The 18,018-nt window shown below is 44.2% G+C and overlaps 1 protein-coding gene across 1 annotated transcript in view; it reads right to left on the minus strand.

Annotated features, from left to right (window-relative positions):
- LOC114693565 (collagen alpha-4(VI) chain-like) overlaps nucleotides 1–14,840 on the minus strand; it is a 117,179-nt gene extending 102,339 nt beyond the window's left edge. The window contains 2 exon segments of the mRNA XM_037207894.1: nucleotides 2,376–2,464; nucleotides 14,743–14,840. Coding sequence (XP_037063789.1) covers nucleotides 2,376–2,451 — 76 coding nt within the window. The 5' untranslated portion in view covers nucleotides 2,452–2,464; nucleotides 14,743–14,840.
- Nucleotides 14,841–18,018: the final 3,178 nt, after the last annotated feature.

Raw genomic sequence — 18,018 nt, forward strand, 5'->3', positions numbered from 1 at the left:
CTGCCTTGCAGAAGTTTGCCTGGTCATAAAGCCAAGTGGAGTCCGACTGTAGAAAAGGCAGAAAGGTATCACACAGAATGTGTTGCTCTTGGGCTCTTCCATTGGGAAGAGAGAATTCAGTGATGTCCAGAAATGGCTAATTGTTTTCTGCCCTTGTGATGGCTAATCTTGGTTGCCAACCCAACTATATCTGGAATCAACTAAAATCAAGAAGCTGGGCATCCCTGTGAAAGGATTTTCTTGATGGGATCATTTGAGGTGGGAAAACCCACCCCAAATCTGGGCCATGCCTTCTAGTGGCAGCCTATATAAAAGGATGTGGATGGAGGCTCTGGCTTTTTGCCTGCTTGCCCTCACTTTCATGGGCAAGTTCATCTCGCCTACTGCCGAATCATTCCTCCATCCTACTCCGGAGTCATTGCTCCCTGATATTTAAAATCTACTTCAGAATTCCAACGTAGACCAAAGACCAGGAGCTCTCTAGGAATCTCCAGGACTCCAGCACCAGACTGGGTCTGCTGAGACATCCAGTTTCATGGACTGAACAACTACCATATTCTTGGCCTTTCCATTAGAAGATAACATTGTTGGACTACTGAGACCACAGCCTGCAAGTCACTCTCACACATTCCCTTTGTGTGTGTGTGTGTGTGTGTGTGTGTGTGTGTGTGTGTGTGTGTGTGTGTGTTATTTATTAATACTATATTAATATTAATTATATATATTAATATAATACATATATATATTCGTTCTATCAGTCATTCCTTTAGAGAACACTGACTAATACACATCTCTCACAGGAGCAAGCACAGCCATAAAGCTTTCCCTGGTCCTTCCAAACTGAAGGAACCACCCCCCAGCTGTAGCCTATTTTTTCCAGCAAGTATTGTTCGCACCACAAGACACCCCAGAGGTACCTCCTGCTTTCATCATACTGTCTCCATTACTTCTTTGTAGTTCTAGAAGGTATTTGAAACATGACAAGACTTACTGTCACAGCTCAGTTCACAGGAAGGGGAGACAGAGCCAAGGGGAAGGGGAAGAGCTTCATTCGGAGTTTTCACCAACAAATGACAGTCTGTGCACCTGCATTTGAGTATTTAAAGCTCAATAGTGTCTCAGTGGGGCTTCAACGGTGTCTCAGTGGAGTTTCAAGCCACTTAAAAATATGTTCCCTTGACAAGACTTTCATCTTGAAAAGTCTATGCAATCATTAAATTGACTGCCAAATGGGCTGGGGAAATGACTCAGTAAAGTGTATGCAACCATGAGGACCTGAGTTCATATCCTCAGCACCCATGTAGAAGCTGGGTACCACAGTACACACCTGGAATCCCAGCACTAGAGAGCTCACTGGCCAGCCAGCCTACCCAAATCAAGCTCTGGGTTCAGTGAAAAATCCTGTCTCAAAAAATAAGGTGGGCCAGGCAGTGGTGGTGCACACCTTTAAACCAGCACTCGGGAGGCAGAGCCAGGCGGATCTCTGTGAGTTTGAGGCCAGCCTGGGCTACAGAGTGAGATCCAGGATAGGCACCAAAACCACACAGAGAAATCCTGTCTCGAAAAACCAAAAAAAAAAAATAATAATAAAGTGACTGAAAAGGTCATATCTCTAGTGTCCACATGCACACACATGTGCACAAGCACCCGAAAGCACACATGAACACACTTATATGTATACCATGTGAACATACCCATCTGCACATACACTACACACACACACACACACACACACACACACACACACACACACACACATAAAGACTACAAAAAATTGCAGAGGTGTCACTCGCATTGGACAAAAGTACCCACCTCATGATGACAATTCCCCTCAGAACGGCTCTGTCATGGAGACAAAGCAGACCACACAACTCTTGCAAAGCCCTGTAACAGGCTTTTTAGAGCCTGGTAATACATTCAAAAACAAAACACAATGCTTTTTTTTTTTTTTTTTTTTTTTTTTCCGAGACAGGGTTTCTCTGTGTAGCTTTGCGCCTTTCCTGGATCTCACTCTGTAGACCAGGCTGGCCTCGAACTCACAAAGATCCTCCTGCCTCTACCTCCCAAGTGCTGGGATTAAAGGCGTGCACCGCCGCCGCCACCACCCGGCTAGCACAATGTTTTTAATATATCTATATATTTAATATATCTTAACATTTGGGGTTAAGTATTTTTTAAAAATAGTACTCATCCCTCACTAAGTGCTTCCAAATTCCAAGGAAATTCTCCTTCAAGGAATCTATTCCGTTTATTATATTATCTATTAATAATAATCTATTAATTATGATGCTCCCATCATATTTCCTTTTAAAATTGTCACTACTACCAGGTCCCCGGCAAGCAAGCATTTGGAGTTTAAGAATTCCATATATTACCAATCATTTGTGACTTAATGAGGCCCAGACTAGCTGCAAGGGAGATGATCAACCAAAATGTCTTCCAAGTCCCCATGCTGGCTGTGATCCTAGAGAGAAAAAAGAAAAGAAAGAAACCTTATGATTAAAAATTACGTCTTCATTTAAAATGAGTGTATCACATTGTGTGTAAGTTATACTTTAGTAATGTTGACAGAAATTTGGAAGACAGGTTCTCATGTAGTTGGGTATGGGCACGTAGCCTGTAACCCCATCCCCGCCACAGGAGAGGGAGGGGGAAGACAGAATGATGCTGGGGGCTCATTGCCCAGCCAGTCTAGCCAAAATGGCAAGTGCCAGATTCAATGAGAGACCTTGTCTCAAAAAAAAATAAAAAAGTTGAAGGGTCAGCAAGATGGATGGCTCAGTGGGTGGCGTGGCTTTCTCCAAAGGCTGACAACCTGGGTTCAACCCTGAAAACCACATTACAGAAGGAGAAACCAACCCATGCAAACTGTCCTCTGACCCCCACAGCTGTACCATAGCACATGAGTGCACACACACAAATAAATAAGTGCACAGTAAATAAGTAAGTGAAATAATGTGGAACCGTCACTGAGGAAGACATCCTGACACTGACCTCTGGCTTCTACACATGCCTATATAGGTGAGCATACCCACCCATACATATAAGACACATACATGCATCTAAAATAATTATTATGATGATAATAATAATGATGATGATAATTTTAAAAAAACCTTGCCACACTTCTTTAATTGTTTAAGGAAAGTGTCCCACTAGTCTGACTTGGGGAGAATTCCGTAAACACTGGCGTGTACACCTCAGACTTGCTGTTTACAGCTGTGCAGAAGTGGTTTATGGGGGAAGCATATGGGAGTGGGGGGCAGAACTCCCACTTCACACACTGAATTCATTTGGTGGAACATAAACATTTCTGGGTGATTTTGCTTGTATTTTTATACAAGAGTTAGATGACCCGATAAACATTTGCAACATTCAGAAATAGTCCAATGTCTTGGAACACATCTGCCTGGTAAGATCAGCTTAGCCGGAGCATATTTTATATTCCCCTGGATGGAACATGCCATAACCTCTTTCCCCTGACCTTGAAACTTTTTTTTTTTTCTTGCTGTAAGAACAGTGTAGTGATCACATTGAGTGTGAGGCTCCAAGTGGAGCACGTGACACCCTATCTTTATGTTCTTGGCCATCACTCTGAAGATGAGTCAAAAATCCACTAAATAGTGCATCCTGAGCAAATTGCATCAATTCTCTATGCCTGAGTTTCCCCAACAGCGCCTACCTCATAGTGCTGTGATCAAAATTGAATGAGTTCATCTTGGTAAAACATTTTATCCATGAAAATGGCAAGAAAAAGTGAGCCAGAATAAATCCATGCATGACCCTCATATGATAACATATGACATTCCAGCTGGCAGTGGTAGCACACGCCTACAGTCCCAGCACTCAGGAGACCAGGGCAAAGGGAGCAGAGGTCCAGGCCAGTCTGGGCTAACAGCAAGACCTTGTCTCAAAGTAAGTAAATAAATAGCCAGGTGTTGTTAAGGCAGAAATATAGTCATGAGTTCAAGCCTAGACTGGGATATATAGTGAATTCCAAGGCAGCCTGGGCTATGGATTAATATCCTGAGCAAGGGAAGAAGGAAGGAAGAGAGGGAGGGAGGGAGGGAGAGGAGGGAGGGAGGGAGGAGGGAGGGAGGGAGGGAGGGAGGGAGGGATATAAAAGGTTGTACTTCAATATTGTTTAATTCGGGGCTAATAATGTTACATATAAAATAAAACCTCCCAAGAAGGCATCTATATTTTCATTTCCCATTATGTCCTCTGCATTATAATTAATGCAATTAGTCATAAAAAGAAGCATTTTTAGACAATTGTAAATAAAATCTAGTGGGAAAATCAAACATTTATAAACGTTTGACAGCTGTGCATATATGTGATGAATATACATTAATGACTTGACGTTTATATTATAGATACTATTTCAGGAAGCTGTTTAAGTCTGATAGCTTTGCATTTAAACATGCAGTGCCCACCATCAAATCAAGACATAAAACTATTAAAGTGTGCTTAGGTTGGGAAACCAGAGGATATTGAGTCCAGTAACTAATGGTGTTGCAGCAGAGAAAGACTTCTCTCAAAGCATGTTAAACAATTAACTCACATGAACTCACTCCAGTTCTGGGTACCTGCACAAGACTGAGTCCCTTGGGAGTTGGAGACCTAGTTCAGTGGTTAAGAGCACTGGCCCTTGTTCAATCCCCAGGTACCACATAGCAGCTCAAAACCGTCTGTAACTCCAGTCCCGAGGGATCTGATGCCCTCTTCTGGCCTCCATGGCATCACACACAAAAAACACACATAGTGCACAGGCGTATGTAACCAGAAGTTTCTCTGTGCCTGCCCAGCCCTGTGGTCCCATCACTCAAAATACTATTTATTAACTTATGGCCATGGCCTATGGCTCAAGCTTCTTGCTAGCTAGCTCTTATCTTAAATTAACCCATTTCTATAAATCTATACTTTGCCACATGTCTGTGGCTTACTGGTACTTTTATATCTTGCTTCTCCTGGCGGCGGCGGCAGCTAGCAGTGTCTCTCTGCCTCTCCTTTCTCTTCCTGTCTATCTGCTTGGATTTCCGCCTGCCTCTAAGCTACCTTGCCATAGGCCAATGCAGCTTTATTTGTCAATCAACCAGAGCAACACATATTCACAGCATACAGAAAGACATCCTACAGCAGGCATGTATGTAGGCAAAACAAAAAATTAAAAGTTTGCATATGCAGGAAAAATTAGAAGTTTGAGTATGCCACTTGGGCTGACAATGCTCCCCACAAAAGCCACAGGCTACCTAACAAAACCCCAGTGTCATGCGTGAGAAACCTTCTTAAAGTTATTGTTCAAGGTTGTCCAAGTACTCCCAAAACAATATAGGCTACTGCTGTTGTCTGGGTTGCCTCCCGGAAACTGAAGGTAAGTTCTATTACAAAAGACACCGCACACTTTGGACACAAGACTCAGAAGATTCTAGCTGGATCCAGCCTGAAAGCCTCCTTCCCGTTGCCTAGCTCCCATAGTACCAGAAGGTGCTGTGCAAGCAGCCAAAGGGGGCAAACCATCAATAGTCCTACCCAACTGTGAGGCCTATATACCACAACAATGGCGTACATGGCTTGTTATCCCTAAAGGTACAGTAGTGGCACTCCTATCTTGGCAGTAACCAACAACTGTCCAGTTGGACTTTAGACCTACTTAACAGGAAGAAAGCCATGACTGGAACTAGAAACCTAGCCAGCCACTCATGACCAGGGAAATCGTGGATCTTAGACGTGGATGCCATTTTCCTGGAGCAGTACGATTCCTAACTGCACTCTGAAACTTGTCCTGATAGACACAGATATGTGTAGCTGTCGCACCGCACCCAAGAAGCTCCTCTTTACAGCAAATGTAGACCATTACAGAAAACCACAACGGGTCCTCATACCAAAGACGCACTGGTCCTGGGATGCACAGCTCCCACGGACACATCTGCTCCACAACTCCTACACCTACAGCTCAGGGAACGTCACAGAAGCGGGGTCAGCCAGAGAAACAAGTCTACAGTGAGACTGTGTCTTCTAGAAATGGCCGGGAAGCCCCTGTGACACCGCAACAATATGGCTGCCTAAACAAGACCCGAGCAAAGAACTACAGGCACCTAATGACTGCTAAAAGAGGCTGAATCGGTTTCTCCCAGGGATGAGCCTCCTAATTGGCTATCAGTACAAAGTGATCAGCCCGGAAGTCATATATACACAAGCAACACTAAACAGACTTAGTAGGTTGTGTTTATATATTTACACATACTTACATATTTACAGATATATATGTATATATACATATGTATGTGTACACATATATACATAAATATCACAGTAATAAAGAAAAAGAGGCCATTAATTTGAAAGAGAATAAAGGGGATTTGGAAGGGTCTAGAGGGAAGAAAGGGGAGAAGAGATGTGATGTAATAATATCTGAATTAAAAATCTGCGCATGTGCGCACACCTTTAATCCAGCACTCGGAGCAGAGCAGGCGGATCTCTGTGATCGAGCCAGCCTGTCTCCAAAGCGAGTTCCAGGAAAGGCGCAAAGCTACACAGAGAAACCCTATCTCGAAAAAAAAAAAAAAAAAAAAAAAAAAAAAATAAAAATCTAAGGAAAGTCTCTCAATATTTCACCACAGTGGGGAGGGACTTCTGAGGCCCAGCCCTTCTTGAGGACTATTGGCAGTTAGTGGTTGCTGAGGAGGGTGGATCATCTTCTTCAGCGGTGTAGCCACTGAAAAGCAGCCAGCAGAGACCCTCCCTCATACAAGCAACCTTAATCAGACTCAGTGGCTCACACACAGAAGACACAGAAGTAGGAGATGGCTTCTTGGGCCGGCTTTTTGGAACCTGGGGCCTATGCTGGGACACTTTGCTCAGCCTTGGTGTAGGGAGGAGGGGACTGGACCTGCCTCGGCTGAATCTACCAGGTTGTGCTGACTTCCCAGGGGAGACTTGCCTTGGAGGAGGTGGTAATGGGGGGTAGATTGGTGGGGAGGGCCAGGGGGTGGGAGGAGGGAGGATGGGGGAATTCGTGGCTGATATGTGATATCAAGTTAATTATAAAATAAAAATATTTTTAAAAAGAATGATGGAAAGTGTAATGGGGTGAAAATGACTGAAATTCACTATATGTGTGTATAAAACTGTCAACAAATAAATAAAAATGTTAAAGTTAAAACAATCTACTTTTTGTTGTTTTTTTGTTTGTTTGTTTGTTTGTTTTACAGCACAGGGGACTGAACCCAGAGCTTTGCACATTAGGTTAATACTCTGCCATTGAGCTACACCCCAGCCTGGCAGCAACCAATCTTGTGAAAGTGAAAATTAAACCAACTGAGTGAATTAAATAAAACAAAATCAATTAAGTTACACAAAATGAAATACTTCTCTATTAATATATAAACAAGCCATTTGTCCCCTATCCACTGAGCTGCATCCTCAACCCAAGAATCTACTTTTTAAGATTCACTCAATTAAAAAGTTGCTTTGTTGGGCTGGTAGGGACGGCTCAGTGGTTAAGAGTACTTGCTGCTCTTGCAGAGGATCTGGGTTCAATTCTCAGCATCCATATAGCGTGGCTTATAATCACCTGTAACTCCAGCTCTCAGCACCCACATAGTGTGGCTTATAATCACCTGAGTTCAGCTCTCAGCACCCACACAGTGTAGCTTATAATCACCTGTAACTCCTGCTCTGGAGTATCCTTTGATGCCTTTGACCTTAACAGGTACCTGCATTCACAGGTACATACATACCCACACAGAGACATACAGATAATCAAACTATTTCTAATTTTTTTCAGCCACCACAGGAGCAAGTGATTCCAGAGGACATGTCCAAAGGTGCTAAAACCATTGGATAAAATTTTGTTGCAAAACAAGATAATTACTGCAATGGTTTAAATGAGATGTCCCCATAAGTCTTGCACATTCGAATACTTGGTCCCCAGTTGATGGCTGTATGAGGAAGTCTGGGAGTGTGGCCTTGCTGGAGGAAGTGTGTCACTGGGCGCAGGCTTGAAGGACTGCGCCATTCCCAGTGTGCTCTGCTTGTTGGTGGATCCACATGTGAGCTCCCAGCTGTTCCTGCCACCATGCCTCTGTTCTGCTGTCATGAACTCTAACCCTCTGGAACCACAAGTTCAACTAAATGCTTTCTTTTATAAGCTGCCTTGACCATGATGTTTTGTCGCAGGAATAGAAAAGTAATAAAGATAATAACACAGCCTCGAAGGATCTCTTTTAAAAATTATCTACAAGTTACGAAGGACAAAACAAACAACCTTTTTAACAGAGAAAGCTGGCAGGCATGACAACCAAATGGTTGATGAGGCGACATCACGCACCTCCTGGAACTGTGCGTGAGAAACCTCACCATCTCTTGTATTTCATTCCTCCCCCAAATCTCATCAAAGGGAGAGAATCACATAAACACAATTTAAGGGCAGTCTGCAAACTAATGGCCTGTGTCCCTCGAAGATATTGATATTCTGAAAGACTGAAAAAGCTAAGTAAAGAGCCAAAATGTGGTGGGTGGGTGAAAGGAGGGAGGGAGGGTGGGAGGGAGGGAGGAAGGAGGGACTGTAGTGGTAGAATCGTAGATGAACTATCCAATATAAATGTGCACAATTAATTTAACATATTTTCCCATTTTCTTTCTATCTATTCTTAATTCTCTGATACTGGTGTTCTCTCTTCTCACGTTCACAGGGTTAGAATAAACACTGGATCTGGAACTTTCTTACAGCATAGTCTTTTGGTGTCATACATCTGGACCGTGAGCTCCAGAAAGCAAATGATTGGGAGCTGTGAAGATGATCTTCTGCACACATCACACTGGAACCCAAACGGTATGACTTGGCAGTAAGAATGAACCCTAAGTTCAGCCTAAAGTGGTTACATAAACACTAACATTTGCTTCCTGTGCCCATCCCCAAATCTTGGCTTAGATATAAATACAACTCTGTTGTAAAATATTTGAGGGAAGCTGTGTCAAACATTTCGATGACAATTAATGGCTCCTTAGCCTCCAAAAGCAACAATGTGTAGAGCCTGGAGCTTTCCACCAGCAAGTGTCGAGAGAGAGCCAGACAGTATGGCTCTCTGTGGAGCAATAAGTACATGCTGATTCCCGCCCTTTGCCAACCACCAGTGGAAATCCAAAGACTGGCACACAACTGGTGAAGAGTCTAAACTTCTGGAATGGGATGGAACCTTGGCTGCCGGGCCGTTCTTAATTAACCTAGCTCTTCTCCACAGGCTAACTTGTCTAATTCGTTGTGATGCCTGGTTCAGACATCAGTACAATGACCAACCAGAGGTGTCTCAGGCTCACCACCACACAGAAAAATGACCAGAACCATGAGCCAACACCTCCGTTTTGGTCAGAGTGCAGCTGTGGTGCTACAAGGGCGTGGCAGAAACCCTGGAGAACACGGAAGTTCAAAACAGTCACTTAGCGATGGAAGGAAACACCTCATTTCTACACCCTGTTTTCCCAGTCAAGATCAGCTTAAACCAGCACACACCTCTCCCCAAGAGCAAAAGCAAGGAAGCCCACAGTGGCCCTAACATCTGCCCAGACATCTGCAGTCTTTGCTCCTGAAGAACACTGCAATCCACACAGGCCTTCAGCAGCTTGGGAAGCAGCCTAGAGGTCACATAACTACACTGCTCCAGGGAAGGAGCCTACACTGTGTTCTGCTGCTGTGGCCCACGCTGCTCCTGTGTGTGTCACCTTGAAGTTGAAGCTACTTCCAGGATGCATCCTGGCCCAGAGGACCACTGGTTACTGCATCTCTGTCACTGAGATCCTCGTGATCATTGTGATCATCATTGCACCATGCTCCCACACGGTAATGCATCATCCCCAAGCTAACCTACTACAGTTCCATGGAGACAAGTTGCTGTATCTCTCCCCACCACTTGGTATTGGCCCCTGCTCTTGACTACTCAAAACCTAGGCCTGTAAGATGGACACGGTGGTACATACCTATTGCCCCAGCTCTTGGAGAGAAAAGGCAAGAAGTTCAAGGCCAGCCTTGGCTTCATAACAAATTTGAGGCCAGCCTGGGCTACCTGAGACCAGAAAGGGGTGGAGGGGGAAAAGGGAGAGGACCTAGTTGTAAAAGAGCAGCCACATCCTCCCAGTGCCAGACCAGCCTAGTGTGCTGCTGCTGCTGCTGCTGCTAATGATGATGATGATGATGATGATGATGATGATGATGATGATGATGAGATGATGATGATGATGCACACAGGCAGGGGACCAGCTGAAATCCTAGAACCCAAGTTTCCTCCAGAAACGAAGGAGAGTAAAGTGCAGTAAGAACTGCATAGAGCTAGCCAATAATATCCATTCGAGTGTCAGTCCTGACACATTCCCATTTTACGTCTTCCTGCAGGTCTCTGCAATATTCTACACTTCAGCTCTGTCAGCCATAAAATTGGAGCATGTGCTTGTTTGCCAGCACCATTCAACAGAGTTAGTGTGAAGACAGCGAACCCATGGAAGAGGACAGATTTGTGGAATGCTGGAAATTAGAGATGTCTGTCACCTTTGAGTGACAATCTACAAAATAGGACCCCCAGGCTGAGTCCTTTCTCATTGGTGAAACAAAGCATCAGTATTTTTTAATCAAAGATAAATGCTTTCTTTGTATCAAAAGCTGACCACATCTTTGACTTGGTAAATCCAGGAAATAGCCATGTTTTGATGAACATGAGACTTCTGATTCTAACAGACTTTCTACGATAGTGGGAGAGAGCCTCCCTACATCAAAATGAATGCAGGTGTGGGTGCGACACCACACAGGAGACCATGGTCACCTCAGGGAAATAAGCTCTTCAGAACTAGCTGTCTATGTCTTTTTCAATGACTTTCATTTTTATCTCAAGAATCACAGCTTAAAGGAACTCGGTGACATTGAACTACTTTTTATCACTTTTGACATCTTAAATAACTTTAAATGGAATTGGAGAAGCATGCAATAACACAAACCTATCTGCTGCTGCTGAAAAGGATCAGATATTTCATTTTCTGTCATAAGATTCCCTGGGCTACAAACTCCAGGGAGGTGGTAATTACAAGATAACACATTTGCCAAGTTTGGTTCAGGCTTTGCAGATTCATAAAGCTTGTGTATTCCTTCTTCTCCCTAGAATCCTCAGGACTCCTTCATACACACCCATGAGTGTGCACACACCTGGTAGACTCCTACACATTTTCCAGAAGTCAGCTCCCAGGTCACTTCCTAATCCAAGCCTGGTGGAGAGTCGCTCACCCCATTACACTGTGTCTCTGAACCTAGCACCCTTATTTCAATGAATAACTGAAACATGTCAAGTTTTCTTTGTTGTTTATAACAATCAACGTCCACAACAGTTCTCTCCTGAATCTGCCCCTGCCTTTTTTCCCTCACTTAACTTCATGACAACTAAGCCAGGTTTAGTGGCTCACACCTTTAATCCCAGCCCTGGGGAGTCAGAGGCGGGTGGATCTCTGTGAGTTCGAGGTCAGCCTGATCTATAAAGTGAGTTTCCAGGACAGTGAGAGCTACACAGAGAAACCCTGTCTAAAAAGAAAAAAAAAAAAGTCTTATTGACAGCTGAAGTCTTTTACTTGTACAGACCCCAAAGCCCCAGACTTACCCCACACTCCTCTCCCCTACACAGGAAATCTTGCTGTCTCTGCCTTTGAACAGAGCTATCTAGAAATGACCCATCTGTCACCATTTCTACTGCAAATGCCTTGGGGCAAGACATCCTCATCTCTCTTGCCTGATGACGGTAACAACTTCCATGGGTTCCCTGCTCTGCCCTTTCTCCTGAAATACACCCTCAGCACTTCTAAGGAAGGGCCTGTGAAATGTAAGCCATTTCTGCTCAAAACCTCCCAAGGCTCCCTGCTCAACTGAGGGAAAGATGAATTAGGTCGCAGAATGCTAAGTGATGTGACCCTGGCTTTTCTCTCTCATTTATCTCTCGCTTTCACTTTTAATTAACCTGGTGGAGGAGGAGGGCTCTGTAGGTGTGGGCCAATGCACATGTGTGCACGTGATGGCCAGAGATCAACTCTGAGTGTTGTTCCCCAACAGCCATCCACCTCTGGAGACAGTGTCTCTCCCTGGAACCTGAGGTTTGCCCGTTAAGCGAAGCTAAGCCAGCAAAGGTCCTGAGACCCGCCTGCCTCTGCCTCCCCAGCGCTGGGCTTACAAGCATCCACCGGGTGTTTTACTCGGGTTCTGGGGACTGGAGTCAGTGCTCACGTTTGCCCAGCAAGCACTTTACCTCCCAAGCCATCCCCCCACCCCTCACCTTCACTTTCTGTACTCATCTCTTTGGTCTGCTGTTCTTCAGATCAGCCAGACACTCCCTGCAGAGGGCTCTGCACTTCCTGTTTCCTCTGCTTGGAATGTTCTTCAGCGCGGCTCCGGGACCAAGGCTCCCACCTTCACAACCACTCTGTCTGTAATTGCTACCCAGCCCTCCTTCCCTGCTGCACTCTCCCTTTGTCATGGCACTGTGGTTGCTGATAACTGTTTCACACACACACACACACACACACACACACACACACACATACACACACACACACACCCGTCTCCGTCTCCCATCTCCCTGTAGAACACAACGGAATCCTTTCATTTTCTGTTCTGCACTTTGAATGTGGCTGTGGCTGCATAGATTCATTGGCTTACTGGAAAGGCTCCTCTTTTTTTTTTTTTTTTTTTTTCTTTTCTTTTCTTTTTTTTTTTTTGAGACAGGGTTTCTCTGTGTAACAGTCCTGGCTATCCTAGAACTCACTTTGTAGATCACGCTGGCCTCGAACTCACAGAGATCTGCCTGCCTCTGCTTCCCAAATGCTGGGATTAAAGGTATGCACACCACCACCACCTGGTGGCTCCTCTTTTAAGATAGGATGTTCTACAACAATTAAAGATATCCTTAGGAAGTCTGGTGTGCCCTCGCCCCGCCATTCCAGTAAACAGAAGATGTGAAGCCTATTGTGTCCTCTTTGGTACTTTAATTACAATTAAATTTTAAAGTCATTTGCATTAAGAATATAATCACATCAGGTGTGGTGTGGTGGCTCATGCCTTTAACCCCGGCATTCATGGGGGCAGAGGCAGGTGAATCTATGTGAGTTCAAGGCCAGTCTGGTCTACATATCAAGTTCTAGGACCCAGGGCTACATAGAGAGACCCCAAAGTTTTATATATATATATTCAGAACCAATAGCACAAAACCAAACACTTGGCAGATCTGTGCAACTAATGGTGCAGAATGGGCATGTTTTTTGTTTTTTAAGCTAACGTAGTATTTTAAGGGCACTAAGTTTAAGAGCCCAGAGAACACTGAGTCTACCGTTGCAACCTATGGCCAAGGAGCAATCGGGGATGTGGTCAGAATGAGGAACCACAAAACTTCAGTAAGGTAATGAGCTGTTCCTTACACAGAAGACACAAGATGACCTAGGGATGTTAGAACAAGACAGAATAGTCAAAATCAAAGCACCAAGGCGACAGTACTCATCATTCCATTTCCTCTGAACTACAACATGCTGTGTTTGCTGCAGCTGCAGCAGAATGCAGACAAGACTCCATTCTTCTTGGCCAGTGACAAAATAAACATTCCCAGAGATCTTTCCAGGAAGCCCATCTCTGAGAATTTGAAAGCACACGACCATTTCCCCCAGCATGCTCTGGAATGGACAGGCATCTTTCACCTGAGTTTTAGATCTTGACTACACCTGTCCAACCACTAAATTGTCAGTGTTTTCTCCTCCCCTTGGTTCTGCCATTGAACACCAATCTGCAATCTTTAAATCTCCAAAAGCTTTGTACCTGTGACATAATCCACAGAACACACATTAGACCATAACTAGTTGGGTTCCCCTTTCCACAAGATGGAAAATTCTGCATGTGCTTCATACTACTTCATATCTTCTTGCTCAATAAAAGTTCAGAGACTTGCAGTTTCCTTCTTATCACAGTTTTTGACGAGTTACTTTCTCTATTTCTCTAACAAGTATTATTTCAGATTCTTCTCTGCCTCTATCCCCACCTCGATTTCTCTCTACCTCTTTACTATCTGAAGTTGCTCTCATCTGTCCATATTCTCACATGCCTCTTTCCCTCTTGGCCTATGAAGGAAAGAAAAGACTTTTATAGGCCAATCACAGGTGGCATGGTGGTGCCTGACCTGTAAACCCAGTACTTTGGAGAGAAAGGCAGAAGGATCAGGAGGTGTTCAAGGATGGCCTCTGTTAACATAGCAAGTTTGAGGCCATTCTGTACTACAATGAGACTCTATCTCAAAAAAAAAATCAAAATAAACAAACAATACAAAGAAAGAGAAAAAAAGAGGAGAGGAGAAGAGAGAGGAGGAGGAGAGAGCATTTGTAAAAACAAAAACAATTATAGCCATATTAATACTTGACAAGACTGGTGTCTGGTGAAACTTAGATTCTGAACAGTATCCAGTTCAAACAGGATAACCTCCTTCAATAACTGTTTGATCTCACAATGGGCAGTTGTAGTCAGCATGTCAGGAAAAAACATGACACAGTGACAAAGTCTGACTAGAAAGCTACTATAGTCCTGTTTAAAAACAGCACATCTGTAGATCTTACAAGCTACTTATTTAGGGTTTTGTTTTGTGTTAATTCATAATAAAAGAGATTTTGTGTGGGGGAAAAAAATAAAACAAAAAAAAGTCTATAAACCTACCCCTAGGAAAAGAAAATGACTCTTACCTGACAAACCCTGGAGCCTTTTCAATTTCTCCTTAGCCTCATCACTTAGGATTCTGTTTGAGCCTTAGGAATTCATTCCCTAGCACACAGGAAGCCTGAAGGACTCAATGAAGTGGCGCCAGCTTTTCCAGTGTTTAATACTCTCCAGAGACTGGGGGCAGGATGGACAAGAGGCTGAGTGTATGCCGTGGTGCAGAGCCTGCACATTGCATGCTTTATTGTCATTAACCAAAAATGGTAATTTGCCCTGTAAACACCGGCCTTGAAAATGGATACACAGACATACCAGAGAGAACATTCTCAAAAAAATAGTAATAAGGAAAAAACACAAATGAAACCAAGTTTTTTTCAATTCTTATTAAATTCTGCAGGGAAAAAGTTTTTCATCAGTATCCCTAATTTAATGTTTTTACTTTCTGTGAAGTCTCTAAACTTGAGTTTCTTGAAAGTATTCATTTCTGAGTCATCCATACACCTGCACACCCATAGCAAAGAGTTCTATACATACTGGGTCTCAACACAATATATATAATGGATGGATAAAGAAAAATGATGAATTGGACAAGGACAAACAGTGCCTACATTTCTAACATTGACGTAGGAAGTGTCAACATTTATCTTGAATGCTCTAAACAAATGCATGACAATCAGATTAAGGGGCACATGGAGTATATAGATAATATAGTAAATAGATGAGTATGTAGATGAGTATGTATGCACGCGCGCACGAGAGAGAGAGAGAGAGAGAGAGAGAGAGAGAGAGAGAGAGAGAGAGAGAGAGAGAGAGAGAGAGAGAGAGAGAGAGAGAGAGAGAGAGAGAGAGACTAAGAGACTGTCCCAGTTTGTTTTCTGCTGCTGCTGTGATAAACACTGTGACCAGAAGCGACTTGGGGAAGAGAGCGTTTATTTCAGTTTACAGCTGCTAGTCCATCATCAAGGGAAGATGGAGCAGGAACTTGGGACCTGGAAGCAGGAAGGGAATCAGAGTCCATGGAGGAACACCACCTACTGATTTGCTCAGTTTGTCTTCTTACACAACTCAGGACCACCTGCCCAGGGGATGCCAACACCCTCTATGGGCCAGGCCCTTCCACATTAATCTTTAATCCAGAAAATTCCCTACAGACTCACCCACAGGCCAATCTGATGAAGACATTTTCTCAGTTGAGGTTCTCTCTTCCCAGATGATGTCACATTGACAAAAAACAGAAAGGAAAAAAAAAAAAAAACAACAACTAACCAGCACAGAGTTAAACTGCTCTAATAAAAAGACCTAACAAGCTGGCTTAAAGGAGAAAGATTTGTTTTTCTCACATGCATAGGTGTTACAAGTCAGCAGGTAGCTGGCATAGTCCATACAGTTTTTCAGAGACTGAGGGTAACACAGGTGTGCTGTACTCAGTACCTGGTACCTGAGATTCTTCTAAGCATCACCCAGATAGACAATGGGAAGGATGGAAGGTCTAAGCCCAGGGACTTCCCCTTGACAAGAAAAGAGGAGGATGCATCATTTCTACTCAAATTCTGTTAGTCACAGCATGGACCATATCCAGCTACAAAGGAATATGTGAGAATTGCTCTCCAGCTAGAGAGCCATGAACTCAGCTCGATTCTATTATCATGTAAGAGCCTAGGAGGGGAGAGAAGGGATGAGCAAGGAAATCGACTGTCAGCGCCATCACATTTTGGACACGTCGTTATCACCATCATCTTAGGACCCAAGGGCACATGTTTGACATGAAGTACTATTTAGTTTCTGGCATAACTGCTTGAGTAAATGGGGTCAAATGACATTTCCTGAAATAAACTGTCCCTAGAAGACAGCCTGTCATTAAGAGAGTTGAATTTTCATTTCTCAGTGAGTGTTTTGGGTTGTGGTTTTTTGTTTGTTTTTTTCAGACTTGATAAATTTGAAAGAAAAACCTAAAGAGCTTCCTACATAGAGGATCAGCCCCAAAGAGCTGGACCAGCTCACCCTTCACTAGCTATTCCTTAATTATCCATGACATGGGGATAATAGGAGCCGAATGCTGTTCCGCTTGGAAATAGAGTTACTTAGCATGTAGGTGAGAAGCAGCCGTTGTCCATTAAGCACTTGATTTCCTGAGAGAAGCAAGTTACCATGCTTCAAGTCCTGCCAATACAGTTAAGCTCAAATACTTAAGGCCAAAACGCCTCCTAAATGTGTGTCTTTCTACCCGAGGACTAGCGTGGCCCTCAGCCCTGGTCTGAGAAGTTTCTTGTTGCAGCAAATAGTGATTGATGCAGACTCGCACATGGTCACAGTGCTGAGCGTCACTGTGGAGTGTCATCTGTATTACCGGTCCAGGGCTCAGGAAACGTCCTGGAAAGCGGAAAGAACGTAAGAACCAGATGATGTGGAGGCGTGTCATGAAGGCTCTTTGCGGGGCATGATGTGGCCATTGCATTCAAGAACTTAGCAGCGTGGTGATTATACTGGGCGTACAAAAGACCGGGCCTGTCCACTCAATCTTGGATCTGAGGATGCTCACAGCGCTGCCACCTCACCTGGAGATATCGAGTTCAGTCCTTCTGGGAATCCTCTGAGAAACTATACAGACTGAACCTTGGTGGCCGCACATCAAGGAGCAATTGTTGTTGTCAGTGGTCGCTTCCAGGACAAGAGTCATACCCGGCATTGCCAAGCTACCCTATGAGCAGGCTTAGGAAACTCCCTGCACACTGGAGAAAGTTGGGGGGCTGAAAGTTCAGGGAGGGGCGACTGCGCATGTGCGTGTGACTTGTTCCAGCTGTGGGTGAGCCGCTAGAGAGTTCGGGGTTACTCTGAGATCCAGATCTGGACGGTGGGTCACCAGCATCAGCATCTCGCCAACGTTTTCAAAACGGATGTTGTCTCAGAACCTCCCCTTTCCAATGGCTCTGTCTAGTCTCACCAGGGACGGGAACAAATCCCCAGGTTAGAGTCCACAAAGCCTTTGCCTTCTGCTGTTTAAAACAAATGTATGCCAGTACCCGTTATTGGCCTCATGGGGGCGTAATGGGCTTGTTCCAGGCTCCAAGTTTTCCCTCAACAGATTGTAAGCTGCTCAAGGAGAGAAACTATCTCATTTACAACGGGTGGCACCCAGTAGGCTCTCAATAAATATTCACAGAACAAGTAGGTGAACAGATATTCACCTCAAGAGCACAAACTCCAAAAGTCTTTCTCTGTGTTCTTGTAGCTGTCAAGGCATTTCCACCCCAAGTCACATCCTGGTGTCAGGCTATGGAAGCCAGGCTGCTGTTCCCAGGAGA

Source organism: Peromyscus leucopus, chromosome 7 (genome assembly GCF_004664715.2).
Source record: "Peromyscus leucopus breed LL Stock chromosome 7, UCI_PerLeu_2.1, whole genome shotgun sequence".
NCBI lineage: Eukaryota > Metazoa > Chordata > Mammalia > Rodentia > Cricetidae > Peromyscus > Peromyscus leucopus.